A 2,500-nucleotide genomic window follows, 5' to 3' on the forward strand; every position below is an offset into this window, starting at 1 on the left:
AAGGACTCTGTTGTTGGACAAACATCTCTCGCACGGAGGCGGAACGAATGCTTCGAATACGTGAGAGAAAAGACTTGAAATAGCTCCTCAGTGTCTCGTGTAGGAGGGCCCACGTGCCACTTCAAATACTGCCAGAACGATATCCCGTCGAATCTCGCGTCAGATCTAAAGGCCTTTCGGACACATGGCATCAATGCCGAGAAGACGAACAATGCCACTTAACGGCCACCGCAATGTCACCACTGAACAAGAGCAAAATCCTTAACACCCCCGTGGCAACTATTGTTGACACAAACAGTAAAATACTCGAAGAGGGAGGCGGCGCGTGAGAGAGAGGAGACTGTTGTGGGGGTCGGTGGCAAAGTTAGTCAGACTTGTGGCTGTGGGTGCCTGCATACCTATACATCAGATCTGCAGTCATGTAAGCCTCTGCAGTACGTGTGTGTGTGTGTGTGTGTGTGTGTGTGTATTCACCTTGGTCTTTGGATCACGTGTTGGACTCGTGATCGACAGCTATTTCCCTCCCGGAAGAGAGCTCAGAGCTCGTATGACCGATCTATGGGTAATGCTATGACCTTACACACACACACACACACACACACACACACACACACACACACACACACACACACACACACACACACACACACACACACACACACACACACACACACACACACACACACACACACACACACACACACACACATACACACACACACACACACACACACACACACACACACACACACACACACACACACACACACACACACACACACACACACACACACACACACACAACTTCCCGCCCACGAGAGTCGGAGTAACGACCCGAAGCGCAGCGATACCGAAATAATTTCGGCCCTGGGCAGGATTCGAACCAGGTACTGCCGCACCTCCGAACTGGCAGTCCAGTACTCTATCAACCGCGCCACCGAGTGTGTGTGTATGTACGTGTGTGTGTGTGTGTGTGTGTGTGTGATTGCCCGTTTGCACGTGTTTTTCTGTGTCCATGTGTATATTTATAGTTACCCATGCATTCATGCACTGTATATTTGCATTGACATAGGCTTGAGTGTGTGAATGTGTGTGCCTGTCTTTCATTATGTCCACACTTGCGTATGTATATTTCCTATCTATGTATAGTGATATTTATTTTTTCCTTTACATTTGTGTGTATATGTTTTCAATTATGATACAAACGTACATTCTAAATGACATAAGATTATGCATTATTAATTATAATCACTATTTTCCATGACTTTTTGTGAATGTTTTGGCCATTTTGTAAATGTTAAAAGTAGTAGTATGACTAGGCTCTATTTTCTAGAGCTGCTCTATCACTCTTATATTACTGTTACGTATTATCACTACCGTCATCTGATTCATTTTTACCCAGCATAGTACATCTCTATATCTGAGGACTACTCCATTGTCACTATTCACCCAGGAAATACTATCCTTTTAAGCAGTTAACATATTCCCAAATGGCTTACATCCAGCAGAGGAAACCATTCCCATCATCCAACGTACCACTGCATTTCCCATTCTTCACCTTATACCCATGTAACATCACGTGACTATATTCGCCTTCGGCGACTTAGGCTACACAAAGTATACACCATACCCTACGTTACCGTACCAAGTGAGATTTACAATTTAATTCTGGCTGTTCTTAGACTATCCTTTTCATGCTATTGACACCTCTCTGATTAAACCCACTTCCACACCTTCTGCCGCCAGATGATTTTAATCAAAATGTCACACCTCGGGAGTGAAGGTGCTTAATGCAACAATCTAAGACACCTAATACACTACGCCCCTTCCTACATTACCGTCATCATCATCACTATCTCACTCGTTATCTAAAGAGCAATTTATCAGTGGATATTAATTTAGGCCGACAAGCGGTCTAGCAGCCCCAGGGCAGCTGCTGTGCGCTGCTGACATACCACCTACCACGCTGTCTTCCTCTTCCATACCACCAGTTGGTATGGTATAATCTGCCTTTCATCCTTCCACCATTGCACCATCTGTCTATAGCCCAGCTGTCGAAGCTACATTTACCCCCACTTTACCACCTACACTACGCCACCTGTCACACCAACACCCGAAAATGTTCGAATGAAGGTAGCCTACATCCAGTCTTCTTCATTTTCGGCATGAATAAATTACTCCGACATGCCAACACCTGACCACACCGTGCTCTGCCCTGGCATGATTTACAGTTCCGTTTCCAACACATAGCTCGATTTCCTATTCGTAATTTTGTTGGCACAGATTCTCTGCTGGATGTTGTTGGTGGTCCGTTGCTGACGCAGCTATGACCGAGGATTCACAGCTTCAGTTCTCTTGTTGCTACGTTCGATGACACTGATGAAGGTTTTCTTAATTCCAGGGACACGATGGAATCGCTTCTGGTGGACCCGAGGTACCTGACTAGTGGCCCCGTGCGAGGCTACCTGGACCTCGACATTGAAAACAACAACAACCTTCT

General features: G+C 45.7%; 1 protein-coding gene across 1 annotated transcript in view; it reads left to right on the forward strand.

The window, feature by feature from the left end:
- LOC143038128 (uncharacterized) overlaps window positions 1–2,500 on the forward strand; it is a 204,171-nt gene that overhangs the window by 199,500 nt on the left and 2,171 nt on the right. The window contains exon 6 of the mRNA XM_076207128.1: window positions 2,402–2,500. This exon is cut by the window's right edge and continues 2,171 nt beyond it. Within this exon, the coding sequence (XP_076063243.1) occupies window positions 2,402–2,500 (99 nt within the window). The remainder of the gene's footprint in view (window positions 1–2,401) is intronic.

Source organism: Oratosquilla oratoria, chromosome 23 (assembly GCF_046742065.1).
Source record: "Oratosquilla oratoria isolate Oo_2021 chromosome 23, ASM4674206v1, whole genome shotgun sequence".
In the NCBI taxonomy this organism is placed as follows: domain Eukaryota; kingdom Metazoa; phylum Arthropoda; class Malacostraca; order Stomatopoda; family Squillidae; genus Oratosquilla; species Oratosquilla oratoria.